General features: G+C 38.8%; 1 protein-coding gene across 8 annotated transcripts in view; it reads right to left on the bottom strand.

Moving 5' to 3' along the window:
- The window catches only part of gulp1a (GULP PTB domain containing engulfment adaptor 1a), a 79,232-nt gene that overhangs the window by 18,655 nt on the left and 38,029 nt on the right, over window positions 1-22,548 (bottom strand). For 4 of the 8 annotated variants that reach the window (XM_035950102.2, XM_035950101.2, XM_035950104.2 and 1 more), the window contains exons 1-3: window positions 18,771-18,945; window positions 13,589-13,669; window positions 1,502-1,563 (exon numbers count right to left, since the gene is read on the bottom strand). In XM_035950102.2, coding sequence (XP_035805995.2) covers window positions 1,502-1,563; window positions 13,589-13,669; window positions 18,771-18,930 — 303 coding nt within the window. In that variant the 5' untranslated portion in view covers window positions 18,931-18,945. Of the gene's footprint in view, window positions 1-1,501; window positions 1,564-13,588; window positions 13,670-18,061; window positions 18,336-18,766; window positions 18,946-22,548 lie in introns of those variants that run through there. The other 4 variants (XM_023274520.3, XM_023274521.3, XM_023274523.3 and 1 more) reach the window with 3 other exon arrangements.

The raw sequence follows: 22,548 nt of genomic DNA, 5'->3' as shown, positions 1-22,548 counted from the left end.
AAATGGCTATAAAATATGAAGAGCATGACCAAACTGTTGTCATTAGTAGTTACAGCTCAGCCAAATCTCATTTAATCTCAGATTTAGTTCAAGGAAGCCTGAAAGAAAACCCTTGACATTAAAGCAAGAAACTGATGCAGGTAGCTTCGTAGTGCCATCAAACAAAAATGACTGAAGATGCAGAAAATTTTATTACCTTTCTGAATCAAAAGATGAAAAAAAATGATTCCTTCTCTTGAGGCAAACAGACAGATTTTTCTGTTTTAACTAGCAAGGGAATTGTACAGTGAGCTGCTAACTGAGCTTATTTTTCAACAACTGTGAGTGCTTTAAACCAAGGAGAGCAGGTCAAGCACATTCTCAGCACTCTGGCTGTCCCATTTACTCCAACTCCTTCAGTGATGAATGGCTTACTCAGATCTCAGCATATTTAACCAGACGGGGAACTTGTCAGTGAAAGCTGACAATATGCAAAGTATGTGAACTGACAATCTGCTTTGATTTTAGAGATGTGTCCTCTGCCAGCTCAATTCTATGCTGCACACTGGAAGGGAGCTTCAGCAGTTTGGGGGATGTGGTAGTTTCAGAAATCCACCTCTGTACCAGCGTAGCATCTCTGAAGCACAGGATGTAGGATGACAGATTCTGTGCCACATAGGAGAGAAACTCTTTATCGAAATGAAGCGGAAAACCAGCCTGACAGGGAAATGCTCCCCCAGAGAGACGGCGCTCCTTCAAGGGGTGTTTGTTGGATATTTGGGGGAAAAAAAGTGTTTTGTAACAGATCGTGATTCCAGTCAAGATTGAGAGAGTCATATAATTTCAGGTTTTCTTGCATCAGGACCAAGAGTACTCACTGGTTTTGACAGAACAGCATGAGTCACTTTTTACTTAAACACCGCCTGCTTACACACATTAAAAATAAACAAATCAAGAAAGCTAAAAAAACATGGAGACTCGTTTGAATTAAACTTCAACAAGCAGGACTTTCCCCCATCAAAACATCAAATAAAACAGCTGCTCTGGAAGATAAATAAGGAAGTGTCACATTTCTGACACTTCATACTTCAGGTGAAACAAATATGACATCTACCACCATTACAAATCCAAATTATCATTGCCAATTATACACAGATGAACTGAGGAAACTTGGAAACTAAGTGCATGTCGGGCTGATCAGGTGTTTCCATCAGATGTCTACTGAGAATCTGTTATGCAGCTTCAACCTGAAACAATTTATCCAGAGACAGCCAGGCTCATTTGCTGGACAGCACCACAGAGTGCGAGGTGCTGCCCTCAATGAAAGGCCTGCCAGTATCAGGACAAATGGAACTCAAGGACTGAGAGGTCTGACAGGCCTGACTAGAGGGAACAAACACACACAAAGGGAGGGGGGGGGTTTTGTTTTTAACTCACTTCTTTTGGTTATAAAAGCCTCTTACTATTTTTTGCACTGCTTACAAAGCTCATTATAATGCAGCAGGCTGATTGTTTTACCTACCTTAGCATTGTAGGCTATGTAATGCTTGGCCAGAGCCTCTGGGGTGTGCATCCATGATTTATCTGAAATGATACAAACAGCCCACTCAATACAGCAGTCTTAATCAAAGGTCTCATTCAATACAATGTGGCAGAGGCACAACTAGACACACAAGTGGCTAAATCTCACAAATGAACGTGTAAGGAATGAATATTGTGCAATAAAGCACATTCACAAAACTTTAATGGCACAGAGGAAGAATGAGTTGAACCTAAATAAAATGTATAAAATAGGCACATGCTGGTGGAAAGAATGCATTCTTTCCCAGTACCTAGTCAGTAAATAGTTACATACATTCACACCTGAAGGTTGCCCAGTACAACCACAGGGCTCAGACTCAATTTGCCCTGCAAGAAAGGCAACAAGGTCTACTATTCACAAGCTTGTTCCTCAAAACGTATCGGCTCACACTCAATGCAAAACTAAATTTACATGTGGTGTACTGTATTCAATATAGATGTGAAGACCAAGAAGGTAACAGATGGAAATGTCCTCTAGGTGGTGGAGTGAATAAATGTGAACATGCATCTTTGCAAGTGGAAAATGTCTACATGTGAGAAAAGTGAGTGGGTTTTGTAACTCGACTTTAAGATGTTTAAAGACAAGAAGAAAAAGGAGTGAAGACGGAGAGTAGGGAATATGCCGAATTTCTGTAAATTCTGTGCAGTGGCAGCATGTGGATTAGAAACAGAAGTTAAATGTGCACATACAATCTCCCTGAACACACCTCGATTCAAATAAGAACGCATTGTAACTTAAAGATTTTCAGCTATGACAAACGTCAAAACACCTCACTGCACACCAGTACAATGCAAACAATTTCTGAAGCACATATTCAGTGTGTTAACTTTTAAGTCAATCAAAGAAACATTCTTTTTGAACCCCAAAACCTGGTGGTCGAGTGTAAATGTTAATTGCACCATTTATCCGAGTCAAAAACAAAATGACATGTTGTTTTTCAAACTTTAAAGTAATCGTGGGTGATGTGCAGGTAAAATTAAATGAATTTAAGCCTAAAATTGTGACACTTCATGAAAATCACTTTATTGTACATGTCTCATTAAAAAAAAAAAATCCAACAAAATAAACCCTTTGTATCGTATTAGGCAAAAAGAAAAATGTATAGGCTCCTCGGTGCAACCGGCAAGTCATTAGTGACTCAGCTGGGACACCAACAATCACTTGACTATTCAGCTGAATTACAGGCTGTGTTTGCATAGAGCTGAGGATGGAAACAAATTAAAAATGCATGCAGAAAAATAGCAAAAGTACTGTCAGCCACAATTTTTTTTTCTAGTATTGGCAACGCCTGTGGGCACTTGTGAAAATGTAATGTTGATTTCAAAGAAAAGTAACTTTTGTTTCTTCTGTTATTTAGGAACTATTGCATTACAATTTTGTTGAACGACAGAAAAGATATTTTGATTTCTCTCTCCTTTCTAGAGCCATAGGTGCGTTTTTACTGTGGGGGGGGAACTTATACTGTAGTATAAATTGAGGTCACAGTGAGTAAAAATGTGACAGAAGCAAAAAAAACAAACAAACAAGATAAGCACTCAGAGAGCGCAGTACTTGGCCAAGGATGTTCATTCCCCCATACGGCATTATCAGAAAAGCAGCATTTATTTATTTTTATCACACGGATACCAAATCACTTGACCTAAATATCTAGCGGGCAGCGGGAATTGATGGGACTCGGAAACACCCCGACAATTTAATCAATTGTTCCTTGTATCATTTCTGAAGTCCCGAAACATCTGCAGCGGTCGATTTGTAGTATGATCGCAATCATGTGATCATCAGCAGGCAGCTGACGTAGTGCTCACTTGTAGTTAAACAGTGATGCCGTGCCACTATCTCGCAATGATACAGAAATCTTTAACAAATCCATGGATCCAGACTATAAGCCACATCACTGCCAAAATCTAGTCACTTGGTCCTTGTCTCATTTTTGACCTTCCCTGAACATTTCATCCAAATACGTTAGTCCGTTTTTGAGTAATGTTGCACACAGACGGAATAACAGGCGGACAGACAAACGTTCACTAAAAAAAACACCCAGAAACTGTTTGTGATTCAGAGGGTGAATTAACAATCCCTGGTAATAAGCAGGAAGTATGGGTTTTAAGCAACTTTTTGAAGCTGCTTTGTTTCATTTTAAGCAACACTGCACTGGTGTTTTATGTCTCCACTGAGATGAAAACTGCAATTCTAAACAATGAGATCAGCTAATTTTTAACGATGATGTTTTGTTGCAGATATGCAAGCATCAACCTAAAGTGAAATTGAACAATACTGACTTTAATGTAGGCCTGTCAGATAAAGAATCAGCAGTCTCCTAATATAAAAGTCTGATTTGTACAGAGACCTGAAAGACATTTTCTTCACCATTACTAGCATAACTGCATTCAGTACCTGAAGTTAGACCTTAAAATACAGTACAAACACTCTTCTGGAGAGACTCTAGTGACAATCAACGGGAGCAATAATCTATGTTTAATCATTTGTGTTTCAGTACCAGTACAATTTTTGACTAATTATCACAAATTGCATACACTAAATAATATAATACTTGTTTAAATTTATCCCTGGAGGCAGTCTTTGAAGATTACACTGACACAAAGTGAGCAGGAGTTCAGAGATCACTACAGGTCATTGACAGCACCATCTACAGCATCCCATTATGCCGTTTTCAGCATTTCTTAATCATCCACTGATTAAGGATTCTTTTCGTTCTTCATTTCCCATTCATAAACGGCTTATCGCCCCCGTTAATGAATCTTGTGACAAAAGATGCATGACTGTGACCTTGGGGCACTCAACTCCTGTAGGTTGATTGCGTTAATCAAGACTTTGCAAGGTGCAAATGATGTGAATCAACTTTAACATGTCCTCTGCATCAGTATGCTAATGACTTTGTTTACATTGATGTTGTTGGGTAAGTGGCTTGATGAATTTAGAGTCTATTCTAATTAGTGTTAATTTGGTGTCCCACATTTGCTTAATTGTGATTGCTCATAGTTGCTAATCTACCACATTATTCAAAACGAAACCAACATGCAAAGCATTGCACAGAAAGTGGTGTTTCGTTTTAATGGCAAAAAATATATATATATAAAGTTACAGATAATCAACCCCTAAAATACAAAAATGGTGGACTTTGTAAGTTTGTTTAACTTTTTTGACACTTCATGGTGAACTTGTAGTCTTTCCACTACTTAAATTGTCTTCCTTCTAAGTTTACTTAACAGCTGTGCAATGAGATTAAACCTGGCTGCACCTTGTAACAGTCTGCTGCAACATACAATCAATTTCCCAGCAGGACTCCTGAGTGAAAGTTAGTACAGGCATGATGCATCTCCTTCCTTTTTTTTTTTTTTTTTACAGCTAAAGAGGCAAAGAAACTGTAAATTTGAAGAAAGGGCAAAGAGAAAGGAAGGAGGAGGGTGGTGAGAACTGACGCAGCGGCATGGCAGGTAGGCTGACATTTTTTAAGGCATCAGCACACACTGTTCTGATTAAAAAAGGGAAGAAGGTGGGGGGCATACCGCTTTGTCTCTCTTTGCAGCATAAAATGGCAACTACGTGAGAAAACGTGGCAAAAGTGATGTCTAAGTTGCCCAAAGGGAAAAAAACTGTTGGTGCATGAGGCATCTGAAGGTCACTTTTTGTGGAAGGGTTGTCAGGTGTTGGATGAAGATGAGGGACACACGATGACAGCTTGAAAAGTGTCGGTGCTCCCCAGTCACACTGCTAGTGTAGTTTCTCCAAAGACAGAGTATATTGGTTCTCGGTGCTTTCCTGTTAGAGCCAGTTAGGACGCAGCATAAAGGTCACAAGTCCTTCATGCATGTTGCACTCCAGCAACTACTGTTATTAGCAATAACTGTTATCTCGGCCACATCACAGGATTGGGTCTCTCTGAAAATGGGTACTAAATGTTAAGATAAACAAACTAAGAATAGCAGCTTTGGAGCCCTGGTCTTTAAAAGTTCCAAGTATAATAAATTTAACACCTTAATCCAAAAGTCATTTATTATCGTTCCACAACACTTTTGTTTTCTAAAACCGAAGCTTGTTGAAAACCTAAGTTGACTTATTGGCAAGTCTGTGGACTAGTGCCTGAAATACTGCCCACAGATACCTTCTCTAATTAAACAGAGTAGACAGATATAAATGGTTAATCGTTCACATGAGAGAGAAAAAAAGAGAAAAGAAACAATGTGTACCTTTAGCTTGCAATAAATGTTCAGTCCCAAGAAACTCAAAAGAAAAGAATCTTTGGAGAAGTGACGGTCCTTATCAGCGTCTACTACAGATTACACAAACGATGTAACATAAAAGAACAAAGTTTACTACATGTTGAATTAGTGTCGCCTTCTTGACTTTCAACATTAAATTAACAAGAAACTTTACTGAGCAAAACATTGCACAGCAGGCCTAGTGAACATTTTAATTTGGTGCATCAGGGAAAAAGAGACTCATACAGTAAAAAGTCCAGGACACTGTAATCTATGGAGTTATGGATTGTTTATCTAATAGACCTTTATCAAAACAATCTCCCCTTATCTACAAGCTAACAGCTGTATTTGTCTGTATTTCACACATTTTTATCTCCTTTTCTACTGTGAATCCTTGCACTGGGCTGATAAAAAGGACTTTCTATCAATGTAGCTTAAAAAAACAAGTTCTCAAGTACTAGATCTTATTACATATCCTTTATCACCTTTAAAAATACTGTAAGTAAAGTGAAGGACAACATTTGGCTAACAAGAAGCTTTCAAAGCAGAGATATACTGTGTGCACCTTTAGTCTGAGAGCAGATAGACGTTGCCTCAGGAAATGTGCTTGGCATCCTTCAAATTAGGTCAAACATTAGCTTTACCCAACTCATTTTATTAAGTATTGTGGCACCAGAAGAGCCTCTTTAATATTCTTCAAGCTGGCTCTTGCCTTTTTGAGCTTGAGTGCTGCGCTGTAAGTGCACAATTTTTCTATAGGGCCACAAGAAGTGGGAAAGCAATAGACTAATTCACTGCAGTGCTCAATCAATGACACACAATGAATTTGCTGGGTATGCACAGTTCTCCATCATGCAGAAGACAACTTCAAATGAGCTCCATGCAGAACTGGGCTAAACCACAATTCTACCAGGGACTAGTAGGAGAGTGTTACTTTGAGATAAAAAATTTGAGAGTTTAAACCAAGCGATTACTGTCTGGGAACAAAAATCCATCCAACTATATAAATGAAGAACGACTGAATGGGTACAAAGACGGCCAAATTTTGCAATCACATAGAAATAGGGGCAGTAGCTCCTTCAAGGGAAAATCACTCCAGGTTTTGTCTGCATCACATACACTTAGGGAAAGGAGAAAAATGTCACAAGCTCCCTGTAATTCAAGGAAACTCAGTACAACAACACTGCAATACACTGCATCACAAATTAAAGGTCTCTGAGAGCAAAAACTGAACATTGTAGGGTTTGTGGTGTATTATTGCAGGACTGCTGTATGCGAGGTAATTATATTGTATAGCTGTTCATGACTTTGTGTCAAAGCTACAAAGCCATTAGAATGATTCACTCTGAAAAGTGAAAGAAAATCAGCAAATATGGCTTAAAAAACGGAGTCAAGGCTCATTCAGGGCAAGCCAGATCATGGTCATATGGCTTTATAAAAGCAGAGTTAGAAGCTCATACTGCGCAGCTCCGAACTCTTCTTGCACATCACAGTGTTGTTTCTGCACAAGGCAATCAGACATGCATGAATTACACTGTGGAGAAAAAAAAAAGGAATTACAAACCATTAATAATGGCTCATGTAATAGTTACAGGCTACAATTTCTGAAATGAACATCACTTAGACTGGTGTTTATACTGTCCAGCAATTCAGCTGAGATGGCCTTGAGGAAATTTAATAGCCCATGTAGCCTCATCCACATCTAATTTTCTATATGAGTGCTTTCTGTTGCTTCCATGACAATGATAGATAAAGGAGACCTGACCTAAATTATAATAATGAAAGTAAAGAGTTAAAAAAACATAGAAATGTAGTTTAGATGTTTTTAATGCATGTCCAGAAGGCTCCATGTCTTACTTTTAGTTGGTTTGGTTTCATTTAGCTACTAACAGTAATTTTTAAATGAGACACTGTTAAAGATTAAAAATGTGAAAACACTTTCTTTATTTTGTTCCAGTTGCCAAAATAGAACGTATTATTGCACTTAAAGGGCAATTGAGGGTAAAAGGTGCACTGTGCTCTCCTACTGGATAATATCAGTTCATAGGATTGTTAGATTTCTGCTATTCTTCTGCACTAGCATGACTAATATTCAGCTACCATCTGCTGATATGACAGTACTGCAACAGATTTATTACTGCAGTCATTCACTGAAACTAGCACACATTTATGCAGTTTGATACCAAATATAGAGGAGTTCTTCGGGTCACTAATGAAATCGATAATCTTTTCTTCAACTGTGACATTATAACCACACAAGTTTAATAAAAATAAGCACAACATAATTAATTGTCCTTGTATATAAGGACCATACAGACATTTTTTGTTGCTGAGTATAAGAAATATTGTGCAGCTTTTGCCTGCTGAAGACTGTTCTTGGTGTAACCTTGCAAACAGCATATTTGCTATTTGAGGCGTTACGACTAAAATCTGAAATACAGTAATTTGCTAGCAAATTATATACTTTTCACTACTAGTAATGAAGATCAGTGCTAAATAATTATGTCTTCACAAATGTTCTAATGTCCCCTTTTATAACTGTGAGGCTAGACTAAATATTAGGAACTCTTCTAATTCAAAACAAACTCACAAATTATATCCTCTAAAATGACCACAAAGTGGAATCAGCACCTCTCTAAATTGAACATTAGTCCTGTGATTAATAGAGGCAGCTGTAACTAGGGTACCTAATCAGCACGTAACTGAGCAAAATACTTCACTGTATCTACATGGTTGTCGAGTGCCAAGTAATGAAATTACTTAAAAACTACAGGGTAGGTTACAATGACGGTACCTAACATATCGAACAATTTATGTTTCTTACTTCTCCTGAAGCACTCCTCAGTGCAAGTCACGTCCAGGTCCATGGGGCAATAAACATAGGAGGTAAAAATGATCAAGATCCCGGCTTGGCATTACCTTCTAGACGTGATCAAGCCCACAAAACACAGCCAGGCACAGAGATAAAGAGGAAGGTAAATCAGTCTAGTGGACCTCAGCGCCAGCTTTCACCCTCTTAGCCAAAAGCTACAGAGGGAGTCAGGACAGGTGCAGAAAATGAAAAATACATGAATACTGCTGGACATTTATACTTATGTTAGATTGTAAGGTCACTATTAATGATTAAAAAAGTGACAGAAAACGCCACTGTAGCCTTTGTCCAGATCCCTGTTGTGTAAAGATGAATAAAGCAACAGAAAAAAGTGAAAATGATCATAAAAGGGAGAAATGTTATCAACAACACGAGGCAATTATCCTCTTTCAGGCATACTAAAAGTTCAGCAGAATTATTCACTCTAATGGGAAATAAACTTTTATTCAACCCATGTGGGAGGTTGTCAGCTGCAAAAGAAGTGTTGCATATCAGAGGATATTTACGACTGAGAATGTATTATCCACAACTGCACTGAAATTATCAGGGGTCTAAAAAGTCATGTTTCTAGAGGAATGAAACACCTAACTCTTCTTATCATCCCCTACTTCAAAATACCAATTAACACCAATCTAGATCTCATAGCAATGCCTTTGTTGCCATTTTTGTATTTAAATCTTTGAGGATAAACAGCAAAATTACGTGAAATCTGTTGCAAACATTCATTTTTGTGTTTTGATTTTTTCTATTTTGTAACTCCTTTAAATTGTTGTCATCTTTTTGTACAGTCTTCATGGTTACACATGTTCATCTTTTTGTACTATAAGGTTAATGGCAACAGCGCAGTGTCCATGTACCTCTGACCTGCAGTGATACCACAGACAGACTCTGAACAGTCCATCCAGGTAACATTACTATTTTAAAACTCTGACTGTTTGAACAGAACCTCTCTCTGTGTCTGTCCTGCTCACCTAGCATTAGAATTAGTTTTAACATTAAATGCAGCTGCTTGTACTCTCTGCTACTAACAGCAACATATTTTTAGAAGGTGATGTACCCACCTGGTCAATAAAATGCTGTTTACTCTGTTTTGCTTGAGAAGGCTTGCTAAATGGATGGAAAACAATAATACAGTTATCAGACAAGATTTCAGCATTGATCATCTAGATATAGAGAACTTCTAATTTAGAGTCTATCATCAATTCTCAAACGCATTCATTCCTTTCAGCAGCAACACAAAAGAAATCTGACTGGAAATAATGTCAGCATTACATCCACATCACCTGTGTTGCACATGCAGCGTTAAATTATTGTTGTTTTTCAGCTTGGCTCCGGTCTGTATGTTCATTGTTTGTCTGAGCTGTTTTAACACTTTTCTTTGTAATTTGTGGATCAGTTTAGTGATAAGTCTGCCACAGTACACTAAGTAATATTAGATAATGCTACTAAATGTAAGGTGCTTCTCATTAATGGCAGCACGGCAGGTAAACAGCTTCTGAACAAGATATTTTGGCAGAGGAAACTTCTTCCATTCAGAGGCAGCTGTGTGATTCCACAGATGCCGCAGGCTGCTGAATTAGACATTTAGTGAGTTTGAAGTGGCATATGGACTCTGACCAAAGCCATGAGCAAGTATCATGTAACAAACTTCAAAATTTCCAGTATACCAGAGGTACCCAGATAACAGACTACACTGGTCAAAATTTTTGAGTATGCCACTTCAGCTATCTGCTTGATGTACTGCATTTCATAATGCACCACGATCATTCACCAGCTCAGGGAATTTAGGCAAAGTGGTGGACACCTCAAAAGATCCATGCCCTGCAAGAAAGACAAGCGACTATAAGTGCAACTACTGAAAATTTCTATGGTAGAATTTGCTGACATATACTTTGTGGCAAAAAAAAAAACAAAAAAAAACATTTGAAACACTGAAATAAGGTAATAAGATAGTAAAGCAGCCAGCAATTGATATGATAAATTTGATATCTAGCAAATAAAGTTGGGTAAATAACTCTCTAAATAACTCTTTCAAATTGCTGTATCTTAAGAGCCTGGTGGTCATGTGACTACGTGGGAGACCACAGGAATTTTCACATATGACAAAATGCACTGAATACTTGAAGTAGCTCATAGTATACAGTATGTACTCCTGTAGTATGCAGCATCTAAGTATGTGACTCATTTGTCTTTTCTCCATCTTGAACATGGCTGTTTAGTTTTAATTTATTGACTACAAATGCTAAACCTTTCATAACAATTGTTGTCATAATTTTTAAAAAAAATATATAGCTTCTTTTAGCTTTGTGTTCATTATCAAATAATATGTTTTGACAACTTTCCTCGACAAAATGTATCTAATTAATGACTGTCTCTAGTTATTTTTGTAAAGCATAGCATTTGCTCAAATAAAAACATATTTTCCTACTGAGACTGGAAATTTTTTTAATTTGGACCATTTGTCACCACTTTCTACAGTCTGACTGTAAGAATTGTTGCAGGAATGAAATCTAGAGAGAACTTTAAGGGTTTTGCATCTGTTGGTATTCAGTATGGTCGAGGTCAAGAAACTGCTGTCCTTCTGAGTGAAAAGGCTTTAACACTGCTATGGCAGACAGATAAATAGATTCACTGTTTGCTCCCAACAGCTCAAAGGATATCGTCTTTTAGCCTGTGTGTGAGCATCTGGTGCTTAGAGTTTACTGTCTCTGTAACTGACTTTGCTTTTTTGCAGTGGTGCAGTGTCTGTCTACTGCCAAAGCCGATAAAATGTTCAGACTCTGCCTTATTCCATCTATAACGTCATTCTTCCTAGATACCCTCACAATACACGCTCAGGTATGTAGAAATGAAAATGCAAAGTATCTGATGAAATTTATAACATTATCGGAACGCCATTTAAATTCCACACAATGAAATGGAAATTCAGTGCGAGGTGAGGTGAGGTGGGGATATGTGCCCTCCCAGATTACCATCTTTATTTCCTAAAATAGAAGACCTAATGGGAAAAAAGTAAATTAAACCAAATATCATTAAAGACCCATGCACCACCTGGGCCCTGGACATTTTCCTCAACATCGTCCAAGGCTTCTCCAGGTCTGTTGATTCACACCAGAGGGAGTGGGACAGATGGTGGTAAACACACCAAGCTGTTTTGCAAACTGCAGTCCCAAATATCTCCTCCTCTGCATTTGGGCAGGGTCACCTCAAGGCTCTGTAGTGTTGCACAACCCACTTAACTGTCTAACACTTTAGCAAAGGCATGGCATGCTATATATGTTACCCTGCCTTCTGACTATCTGTTTAATTCTATTTGTACTAAGGGTTTTGTTGTCCTCTGTTGTCCTATCTTTGGCTAAAATATAAAACCATTCCATCAAAGAAAATAATAAACATAACCATCAGTTTGTTTTTCGCTGGAAGCTTTCAAGTGTGAAGACTTTATAGTCCTGCAAAATGAATGAACTGCATGGGGCAAAAACTGGGAAGAGCACTGCAATGCTACCGTTTAAATTCACTGAAAAGTTGTTGTTCACAGAATGAGTTTCTAAATCTTGATGAACAAAACCAAAGCACTGATGGCTGCGATAAAACGCTTCAGCCTCTGTTATCTCTTGCCATGGCATGTGGAGAATGTCTTTTCATTTTTCAGAGACACACCTTTAGAAACTGCTTTGAACAAATCTCTAAGAAGACCATACCAGTGATTTAACATGTTTAAGCCAAAATACCTACCATCTGGCCTCACCTTCCATTAGTGCAACCAATTACCTAAAACATGCAGCAATACTGTAGCTTTCTTAATGTTTTGCAGGATTCTCTTTATTTTTAAAATATTATGTGACCCTACCAAACACGCATCTGTATCCATACCTCAGAGCAATAATGTCTTTGCATATAAACTAGTTTCATAAAGTGGAAATATACCTTCCCTCTGTGTAGTTTTTTTTCTTGGAATAGTATGCAGACTACATGTCCTGCTTATGGTTAGTTCTGACTGGACAGACTGTCACTGTGAAGCCAACCACATTTCTGACAAAGACCACGTAGCTGGGTGGGATGCACAACCTTGTCAGCTTTACTGTTCACTTGGCAATAGAACATCCAGTTCATGGCAGCAAAATCATTTGTTATGGACTGGATAGTTTGAATCGTGTCACAACTACACCACCAGCTGCAGTGTCCAGTGTTTTGGCTGATGCAATGATGTAGCTAGAGTGTCCATTATCTTGCCCGTTTCCCATCTGTCTCTGCTTGCTTCAGCACCACCATTGCGCCAATCACCCAAGAATAACACACATCTGAGGTCAATGCAGACAAACAGTGTTTTTATGTGATAAAATCTATCTGAAACCGTTCACCACTCTGAGGTCAATAGAGTAACTTTCGTACACTATTCAATACAACAAGCTGTTCAGGTTATGGCAAGCGTTATTGACACTTATGAAGTATTTGCATATCCTTTTGAGTTTCCTAACATCAGTCTGTGTGTCAAATAAATGGGGAATCAGATCTTCACTTCAGCTTATGAATGCGCCTCAAGGATAAATTCACAGCTCACTCTGCAATCTTACCACTATTAAACTACAGTTTTACAAAACTGCGTACCTTTAACAAAAATCAGTGTGAACATGTGCGTCATTATGATGGATTAGCTATTCTGAGCCACTTTAAAGTCTCAGTGAAGTGATTTCACTGAAAGAACTGAAACCAGTGAGGCCTTGGAAGGTGGAGGTATGCAGTGACCACTGACACTCAGGTGCCAGGAAACACTGAGGATGTTCAGCAAAAAGCAGCCCAGCAAACAGACTGGAATAATAGGAACAACAGTGTTTCTCTCTCAGATCTGAGACAGGATGTCTGTGGCACTGCTGTAGCTAAAACAGGCTTAGTTCAATTCCACAAGCTAAATGAGTACCGGATGTGTCTGCTCACCTTTTTTCCTGTTGAAGGCGCGGTTCATAGTGGAAAATGTGCGTCTCTGAGGTCCCTCCTGAATATCTGCCAATGTTCCACCTGGAAAAGCAGTGGGAAGAAGTGAGTTAAAAACAGCTTCGACCTCAAGCCTTCACTTAAAGGCAGAAAGTCTGAAAGCAAACAGTCTAGTTTGTTCTATAAAAAAACCTCCCCCCCTCTGAGAGTGAGGGAAGGTTTAGCTGTCAGAGTGTGTTAAAATTAAACTCCCAGTCCTTCTGCATTACATTCGTTTACCACTGAGCCACATCTTGCTCATCATCTGGAGAGATTGTGCCTTTAACCTTGTGGTGTTGATAAAACAGGATTCACTGCCATTCTTACAAGTCTTGAACCACTGAACAGTAGTTCAATGGTTCAAGACTTGTAAGAATGGCGATTTCTATCAAAGGGAGGAAACAATGTCACAGAGAAAAATGAAACATTGTTGACCATGATCCTCTTACAGTCAGTGGCATTAACATTCTAATCTTTCCAACAGAACTAGGGCAAATGTTTCTGTCCAACTGCTTCAGCTACACACACAACATTCACAGAGCATAGAACCTAAAACTAAAGCCATAAAGTGTAGTCTTCACTAGAGATGCCAGAGTGTCATTACTAACCATCTCCAGATTTCAATCACTAATAAAATTAGCACTCACACAGACAACACTGGTACACACAATTATCCCACTCATACTGACATTGTCTGGATAAAGAGATGAATGTGGGTTGTGGTAAAAGTCAAATTTTCTTCTCTCTATAAACCTCCTGTAGTTGCAGCAGTACATGCAGGCTGTGTCCTAACACATAAACTGGTAGTACATTGACACTGTGTTACCCTACAAAAAAAGGAGCAATTTTTAATTTATTTTTTTTGCACATACAAAACTTCCACCTCCACACCGTCTCTAAATGTGACACTGCTTTGACTGCTGTCAGGCCTTTGCATCAATTCCCCACAAGAGTTAAGCATTCTAGAGGACTGCAAGGACAAACTGTCCAGCACTAGGTAGCTGTCAGCAAGCTCCACAATCAATATTCTTTACTCCTATACTGTTGGAAAATATGCAAGGTCTCCCGCATAACAGCCATTTCAATCCTTGCCTTTGCAAACACATTAACTTGTGCCTGGGCAATTTAGGAAATGAATTGAATTTTTCCATCCCTGGCATTTTCCATTTATCATGCACAGCCTGAGCTATTACAAGTTTTAGTGAATGGAAAAACAAATCCTGCTCAAGCAGCATACTGCCAACATGCTATATACTATGACAACCTGTCACAATTTTAGAGACAAGGTTCGGTGTTAGCTCTCTGCTTGTACAGTCTAGACCATCCACTGGATTGGGCAGTCACACAATTTTTTTTGGCAACTTTATCGATCAGCTACAATTTTAAGACCCCCTGCCTAATAATGTCTACATAGCCTCCATTCATGCTGCCAAAACAGCTCCGACCCTCCACAGGCCTCTGAAGGTGTCCTGTGGTATCTGGAGTTACAAGGCCGGGCCACCATGAATCTAACCAATCTATCCAAGGTTGTTCCAGCACATCCCACAGATGCATGAAAAAATTATGATATAGGAAATTTGGAGCCTAAGCCAACACATTACTTTTTTATGTTCCTTAAACCATTCTCAAGTAATTATTGCAGTGTGGCAGGGAGCATTTTCTTGTCATTGAAGGATGTATGTACTCGGCAATAATGTTTAGGTGGTCCCTGTTAAAAATGTGTCCACATGAATGCAAGGACCCAAGCTTCCCCAGCAGATTATTGCCGAGAGCATCACATTGCCGACTTGCTTACTTTCCAAAGTGCATTCTGCTGCCATCTGTTCCATAGGTAAATGATGCACACACACCATGCTGTCCCCACGATGTAAAAGACATCATTCATCAGATCAGATAGTCCAGTTCAAATGCGCCCACTGTTGGTGCTTTTGAAAATGGACAGGTTTCAGCACACAGCCAGCTGTCATCTGCTGTGTGTTCTGACACCTTACTATCAAAGCCAGCATGAAGGTTTTCATTAAGCAGACCCTCTATATCCTGGATTCGTTTATGCTGTCATTTGTGGTATATTCCAATTCAGTGACTTCAACGAGTTGGTTAGCTTGGTAAAACTACTTTAACAATTGAGGCTACAATTTAAATGGTTGATACGGTAGCCTACCTCATATTACTTCTCACAATAAACCTTTCCTCATCTCATCACCTGTTGAAGCAACAAACACGAAAGATGTTTATGCTGCATAATGCCTTGTATGTTACCTTGTGAGACAGCTGGATTCTCATGACATTTGTGAGAAAACGATCACAAGAGAATAAATCTTGTCCGGCTTCAAGCAATGTCCTTGTGGCCGATGCACAGATGATGGGACCATTGACCTATGAGAAACTGCTGGCAGCTATGGGCATGTGGTGAGGTGAGTGTCAGCCCATCATAGACGGTGATAAACAGATGGTTCATTCAATCACCTGCCAAATTTTTTTTGGACACTGCCTGCCCTTTTCCAAGCAGTTTCATACAGGATGTTTTCTCAGATGGCTCTGAGTAACAACAGTTCATCAGGCGGCTTTGTATGAAGCACAGACAACAGTTATGGGTTTGACGTTAATGACTACATTCAGAAAATAGGCTTTCACATAAATACAATTCCCAACCAATAGTCTTTTTGTTAAGAATTAGGATAAAAACTGAAGTGTTTGAACACAAATTGATCACTATTATATGGGAGGTAAATGGATCATTAGCTTTGACTGAATGGGATGTCACCAAAATCAAGCTATTGAGTCAAATATCTGTATTACTGTTGGGAGGAGCTGCTGACAAACAAACCATCCTATTTAAAAAAGGCAAATCTATTACACAGCTCCAGTTCTTTTTGAACTTGCATTCAATAGGCTCTGAAAATGAGAAACTAATCTTCCCTCACCACTAAGGCACATAATGATATTTGGTATGTAACTGAGCATAATGCAAATACAATATATGTGGGTTCTCATTGTAAGGGGATCTTTTACTCTAACAGAGGCCCAGGAAAGGGTTGGAGAAAATTTAAATGGAACAAGCTTTAGGGTGGGGACTGGGACATTCCTCAGTCTGTCAAAACAGAATATCTTTGCTTCTGAAAGAGGCAACTTGTACTCTTTATTTACAGGTCTAACATGCTGCTGACAAAAGCATTGCATGGGCAGATAGACAAGGATGCCACTATTGTTTACATTTCACCATAGACAGGGAGTGAATTTTGCACATCTCTGCATTTAAGTATTCAGTATCAATGCAGTATCTGGCTTGCCAAAGTAAGACCTTGACAGCAATGGCCTTGATATTTTTAGAGAACCAGCTTTTTGGAATTTAGTGCACTTTTGCTTTCATCTTCGAAGCGACTTAGACATGTTTTTTGCTGCAAAACAGGACTGTGCTAGGAAAATACAGATTCTCTTTAATGGTTTTTACTATTTTCATCATGAAAAGCTTTTCAACAAAAAGAAGCACTCTCAAGAAATAAAAATAATGATAAAGACAGAGAATAGATCATTTTTTTTTATAAAACACTTAGACCAGAGTTGTGCTCCACTTTTTAAAAAAGCACAAAAAGGCAGCTGAGATTCAGTTAGTGAAATGTGTGACAACAGATAAAGGATTGAAAACTGGGATGAGTTTTTTTCATCCAATACTGAGTCATTAAAAATGCCATAATTGGCCCCAATCCCGATCGTGTGAACTGACTTCGGACATCCCTAAATGTCACCACTAAGAGCTTTAACTTCTTAAAACAAAGATTGCTCCATTTTGGCAACCACAGCAGAAAGGTCTGGCAGCAGTCACAGCCTGGCTACCTTTTTGTTTGTTTGTGACATACTTGGATGTAATGCAATGCTTCGCCTGACACTTGACTGTGATGTCACTCATTTTGATTGGCAGCTGCAGTGTTGGGCCCGTTTTAATAGCTTCCTGTCTGGTGATTCAACAGCACCCCCCTGGGAGAACTGCAGACCCCAAGACACAAAGACACACACACACAAACACACACAGACCTAACAATGAGCTGCAAACAACCTCAGTCTCCCATCCATGTTTACCAGCTGCAGTGGAAGCGCCGGTATAGGTCTACTGAACTCCTCACCAAAAGAAGTGTGTAGTACACATACATATATACTGCTCAGCAACAATCCACAGTAAGCTCACTTGAGTGATCATCGCATTTATTCTACATTATTCTAAATGGTCCAACAATATTAGGTCTAGTAAGAAAAGTAAATGGACATAGTCCAGTACTAAAAAGCAAATAAAACCACACAATTCATTTACAGTGTACTATCAAATACAACACTGAAGCACACACTGTCTGATAGACTTAAACACAAATAATATGTGTTCTGAATTGTGCTGGGGAAATTTTAGCAAAAACTGTGGAAAATATGTGTCAGCATTTCACTTACTTAGAACACCATCCTCCCAAACACACAGCGAAAACCATGTCCAAAAGTCTTACGATTCACCTCCAGTGACTCAAACATTTGGAATTTAGCTTGGGAAAGAATCTTTCTGGAAATGAGCGCAACCTACTCTGACCCTGTGCAGTCTTCTCTCAAGCGCAAACAGCAGAAAAATGAATCCAAATGCAAAAGTTTGACAAATGTTTAAAAAGACTTAAAAATAAAGGAAAAAGGCAAGTTAGCCTCCGTTTACAAATGCCTCTCAGCCACTCACTAATCTGACCCATATGCACTCAAAAGGCAGCAGGCTTTTAACATGGGATAGAAGCAGAGCATGCACTGTGGTCTCAACATAATGCCTCAGAAAAGAAAATCAACAAAGATCCTTTGTTTTCTTCACTCTGCTCTCACCCTGACTGTGGAGCCTTGCTGGCTGAGCGTAACACATAAAGCATCGCAACTGCAATCTGTTTATGAATTTAGTCCTAGAATTCCTCAGTTGAATCAACCGTGGTGTTTTGGTGTCTAATTTAAAAGCCAGGCTTGCTCTCTCACAGCTCAGCACTTTAACTACGGTGGATCAAATGCAGCACCCTGACATACTTTATCAAGGAAAAGAACTTCTACACTTTACAGGAAGAGGAGGACAAGATCTATGGAGAGAAACATGCAAACAACAACAACAGAGCTGAGATAAAAGCTACTTACTTGCCTTCAAACTGGGGTGGAATAGTGAAGAGGAAGTTCCAGCGGATCTTAATAGTTTTCAGCTGTGGGCCAGATGGTGGTACACTAAGGACTGCAGTGAGGGGAGATGATGAGGCTTGCAAACTCAACAAGAAGCTTTTGCCTAGACACAAGATACTTGACATTCAAACACAACTTCCTCCGCCCACAGTTTGTCCAAAAGGAGTTTTGCATGTGCGAAAAAGAGACCCCTTTTGACAGGACTATTTCGCTGCGATGCACTGTGGCATACCAGAGATGACCTATAAAAGCCATGATGCCAGAGGTTGCAGCCTTACCCTTTTGCTGCAGTATGTGATTCATCATCACACTATGTTGCACTGGAAACAGCTTTAGGTCAACATCTTGGCGTCAATCAAAACAGCAGTATGGTCAAAACATTATGAAATAGAAGTCACAACACTTTTCCAACTTAAAGCACTCAAAGCCTCCCTGTGAGATTATGTCAACTTAATAATACCCTTTCCTTTTCCACTGCACTCCAGAAACATTTGAGGCTCAAAGTGACTATGCCAGCAGCTGAAAGTGTGCTACACCACTTTAAAATCTGACGACTCGATTGTCCTTTTTATCACATAGCAATGAACTGCTTGGCACACTCTCAAAATGAAGACTAGAGGGCAGGACCAGTGAAAAAAAGGATGATATTGGAGCTGACAAACACCTGACACTGCAGTCCAATTACGCGATTTGTTGAGAATTTTTTTTCCAACACCTAAAACCTTATGCAAATATTATCTCCCAGGGGTCTAATCAGGAAACTGTCTGTCTGAGTATCTCCTTCACAAACTTTCAAGCATCTCAATGAAGTATAATACTCAAGGAAGGGCAACTGACCACTTTTTTAAGATTGTCTGTGTCTTTACAAAGACACAGAATACAGAAAGACAAACATGAAATAAAGGTTAAGGTTTACCCAGACAGGATTGGAAGTTATTATAAACTCTGATATAACAGGGATCTGATTTTCATGAAAATGATGGAGATGTACAGCTGTCAGTGGTCTAGTAGCAAGAAATTTTAAATGTCGGACTTCCGTAGGTTTCCCTGCAGCAGAGACATTCATCAAAATAAAATCAACGTACTTTAGGCACAGATGAATTCATGGCTGTGTTTTCACTGATGTGAATAAATAAGAGAAAAGTGTGCTGTGTATTTCTTTTTCATGAGCTTCAAAGAGCTCGGAGAGATTTTATTCATGCGAACTGCAGCAACTAAGAAGAAAATCAGCTCTGCAGAGGTTACTGTATGTTTGAAAGAAAAAAGTCCACATGTTTGAGAAGCACCTCCAGAAAGGCCAAAAGTAAACAATCACTAACCAGCCAGTTTACAAAGGTCAGTCAAAACAAAAGAGGGCATTACTTTTCTTGTTTTTTTGGTTGTTTTTTTTTGCTGTCTGGTTAGAGATTTAGCTTGGTCAGGGCCTTGGGTGGTGGTGTGTTTTTGCTGGCCAGCAGAGGTTTGGTTTCTGCATGAGAGAGCATTTGAAACAGGGAGGGTCTTAGGATTTTGAGCTGTTCACACTTTATTTTTCTAAGGTTTTTCTTTGCTCTGCCCTGTATCATTTCATGTTTGCGTCTTGTATGAACAGCTGTGGTGGGGTAAGGGAAGTGACTGGCCCAGACACTTTCCGGGAAAAGTGGGGCCCTTTATGCTACACAGACACAAATAAAAGGGGGTTAAAAAAAAAAAAAAAAAAAGTGAAGGAAAAAAGGCCCATTATGCATATGTAGTAAAAAAAATTAAAGTTGAAATCAATGACATCTGAGACACTTGTCTTTTTCACTTACTTATCTGTGTATGTACAGCAAATTCATAGTTGCCTCTACTACACTGTATGGACGTCAAGAATTTAAAAGACAAAATGTCACAGTAATGGACATTATTTCAGTAGAATTTGACCATTGTCTGAGAAGCGAAGATGTTCAAGACAACAGCAAAGGAGCACGAGACACACACAAAGACTCAAATGCATCTAGGTCATCAGTTGAAAACAACCATGACTCATCTTTTCAGTCTTCATTCAGTAACCACACTGCAGCCTCATGCTTTTTCCCTTTTTTCATGTTCAGTTGGAAAACATACAAAGAGAAAAATGTGTTTGTGCACTACAGTACACAATAATACAAAACAAAACAAAAATACACAGAGCTTAAGTGTCTTCATCCCGCTACCAGTGTTTGGAGTTCTTATGCTTTACAGATTTATACAAGTTGAGACTCCAATTATTCTGTCCTCGCCTGGGATGCTTGTGTGAGTGTGTCTGTGGGAGTGGGGAGTGGGTGGAGCAGCAGGAATGTGCATCTCAATGAGAGGCATCTCAGTGGATTTTCATTGAGATTTGCAGCCTCCACAAAAATTGTGTTCCGTCTAAGCAGTAATGCAAAGTAGCAATGTCTGATACCAGAAATGTATTTTCAGTTCCGTTTCAGCATGGCATGTTTACACCTCTGCACCACTCACTGTAACTAAAATTACGATGACGAAGAGTGAAGGCAATCACTTGCTTCCACCACGACTGTATACTGCACAATATTAGCTACATTAACACAAGAAAATGCTGAGTTCAAATGATTTATATCCACCCTGCCCGTGATTTGAAGCTGAACGGCAGGAAGAAAATTAGACTCTGAAATGAAAACCTAAATGTTATGATTTCATCAGTAGCACGAGCACAGCATTCTGATTTCGACCTCAAGTATTTGAATCCAGACTTGAGAGCTCCAGAAACAGTGTCCTCATGTCAATGTCAACACAGGCTGTATACTTTTGTAATAAGACAGTGTCAAAAACAAGCACTGTAATCCCTGGAGAAGTGGTCTCACAAAGCTTGCAATTCAATCAATTTGTCAACCTAGGATTTTCACAATCAAATATGAAGGTGGGATTTGCTAACTAACTATCAATGACATGCATAAACAAAGAGTAATGAAAGATATAATTAAAACAAGAGAGCCTATCAGTCCTGTTGGCTCTGTCAGGCTGTATTTAGGTTTTTATTTGAGCAAAAATACCAAAGTCAACATGCTTCACAATGATGCTGTGAGTGTGCTTAGGATTAGTAGTTGTAATATTTACCAATTACATTCTCAAGCTGAGCAAAAAAACTGCTTTGATACCTGCAATGATGCAATATTTCATTTGCCAGCCAATGAAATATTGCAGGACATAAAGTTAAATGAGGGAAAGGTAACTGTAATAGGTTTAGATCTGCTGTATAGAAGAGGCATTTTTACAAAAGGTGGACGGCTGTGGTATAATTCACTTTAAAAGCATTCTTCTATTCAAAATGCTCTTCCATATTCCAATCGGCAACAATAAAAGGAAGATACTGAAAGGGCAGTCTACTGTAAAGAAAGAAATAAAAAAATCAGGTTCTATGAAAACATTTAGGTGCTACCTTAAAAGCAGTAATTATCAGTTATTACATTCATTATTTATCATTACAGTCGCCCATTCATCTGCCTGCTGCTGAGAGACCAAAACCTAGAAATATGCAGAAAAGCAACATTTATACTGAAGAAATAAAACTGTTTTGGATTTTTGCCCGAAAAAATTAAATGAAATATCAACTAATTTAGTTAACTAATCATTTGTTATTTTACACCTGCATCTTTTAATTGTGTTTATCATTTTAAATCCACTAAATCAGTTTGAAAATAAAAATAAAAACCTTCTGCATTACATTAGATTTTGAGTTGCTATATCAGTGACCTAAATCAATTAAATATTTGAATATTTAT

Source organism: Amphiprion ocellaris, chromosome 11 (assembly GCF_022539595.1).
Source record: "Amphiprion ocellaris isolate individual 3 ecotype Okinawa chromosome 11, ASM2253959v1, whole genome shotgun sequence".
In the NCBI taxonomy this organism is placed as follows: Eukaryota; Metazoa; Chordata; class Actinopteri; family Pomacentridae; genus Amphiprion; species Amphiprion ocellaris.
Note: the sequence above shows the minus strand (reverse complement) of the source record. Positions and strands in the feature narration are given on the sequence as shown.